This window comes from Bombus pyrosoma, linkage group LG1, assembly GCF_014825855.1.
Source record: "Bombus pyrosoma isolate SC7728 linkage group LG1, ASM1482585v1, whole genome shotgun sequence".
NCBI classification, from domain to species: domain Eukaryota; kingdom Metazoa; phylum Arthropoda; class Insecta; order Hymenoptera; family Apidae; genus Bombus; species Bombus pyrosoma.
The window spans coordinates 7,147,838-7,149,035 of record NC_057770.1 but is presented as its reverse complement, the minus strand read 5'-3'; the positions used below and the strand labels follow the sequence as shown (position 1 = coordinate 7,149,035).

The 1,198-nt window shown below is 36.2% G+C and overlaps 1 protein-coding gene across 1 annotated transcript in view; it reads right to left on the bottom strand.

Annotated features, from left to right (window-relative positions):
- Positions 1-123, bottom strand: part of LOC122568045 — a 1,290-nt gene extending 1,167 nt beyond the window's left edge. The window contains exon 1 of the mRNA XM_043727355.1: positions 28-123. Within this exon, the coding sequence (XP_043583290.1) occupies positions 28-123 (96 nt within the window). The remainder of the gene's footprint in view (positions 1-27) is intronic.
- Positions 124-1,198: the final 1,075 nt, after the last annotated feature.

The following is a 1,198-nucleotide window of genomic DNA, read 5'->3' as shown; positions in this document are numbered from 1 at the left end:
AAGACTGGCAGAGTCAATGAAAGATACAGGCCAATTTCGAAAACTCGAAAGTCTTGCTGCTTCAAAACGATAATCATCATAATTTCTTTGAATGCGACGCGACGTGGATGGATTCGGCGGCATTGACGACGTAGATGGAATCGTCGATGTTAAGTCAGTCAGCCTTGCTGAAGATACAGGCGATGGTAAATCAGGCTCAACTGCTGGATGTACTCTGGATGTTGGCTCATCCGACGATATTGAATGAAGCGACGAAATTGAATCAAGCGACGAAGTTGAATCAAGCGACGAAATTGAATCAAGCGACGAAATTGAATCAAGCGACGAATGTGAATCTTCTTCTTCTAAATATTCTGAATCATGTCCCATCAAATGTCGGAAATTGCTTGTAGGATTCATTTTGTCCAAATTGTGATTTAAAGCGTCTTCAAACCTATTTAAAGAAAAAAAGACTTAGAAATGGTAAAACGTGTATTCGAAAAATATTAAACGTGTATAATTGATCAAACAGAAATATATTACAGACAAAACTTACGAATATCTGATGTTCACGTTCCGCTTCAACAGCTCACCAACTCTTCAAATGGAATCTTTAGACAGATTTAATATCTTATTCTGGTATATTCAAAATTTTTAGATTTACTAAAACTGCACTATCGAACGAGCGATACGAACGAGCCACACGACCTCTTCGACCATCAGTGTAATATTGAACCTTGCAGCTAGTATTTGCCGAGAAGGTACTACCTGTTACCTATGCACATATTATCCCTACCACATTACCCAGTAGGAATATACTCTTTCACTGGACTATACCGCATCCACTGTGCAGAGTGGGCAAGTTGTCGACCAATGAAATTTCATCGATGCTCCTCCCCTTACTGTACTGTATTGTACTCGATAAGCGATACTGCCTAGGTACAGACTGAAAATATACCACTTATTTACTCATCTTCGAAAATTTTTGAAGGAATTTACTATTAAAATTCAAATTAACATTACTAAAATTAATACTATTAAAATTAAGAAAAAGAAAAAAATTACAATTTACTATTAAACGATATAATAAAGGAGGAAGTGATAGTATATGCTTGCTATTTCGTTCTAATCGAATTTTCGTATTGTCTCTAGTTCGATATCGTCTTCCTAGAATTCTTTCCGCAATTTCCATATCGTTCTGTTCCAGATTTGATATATT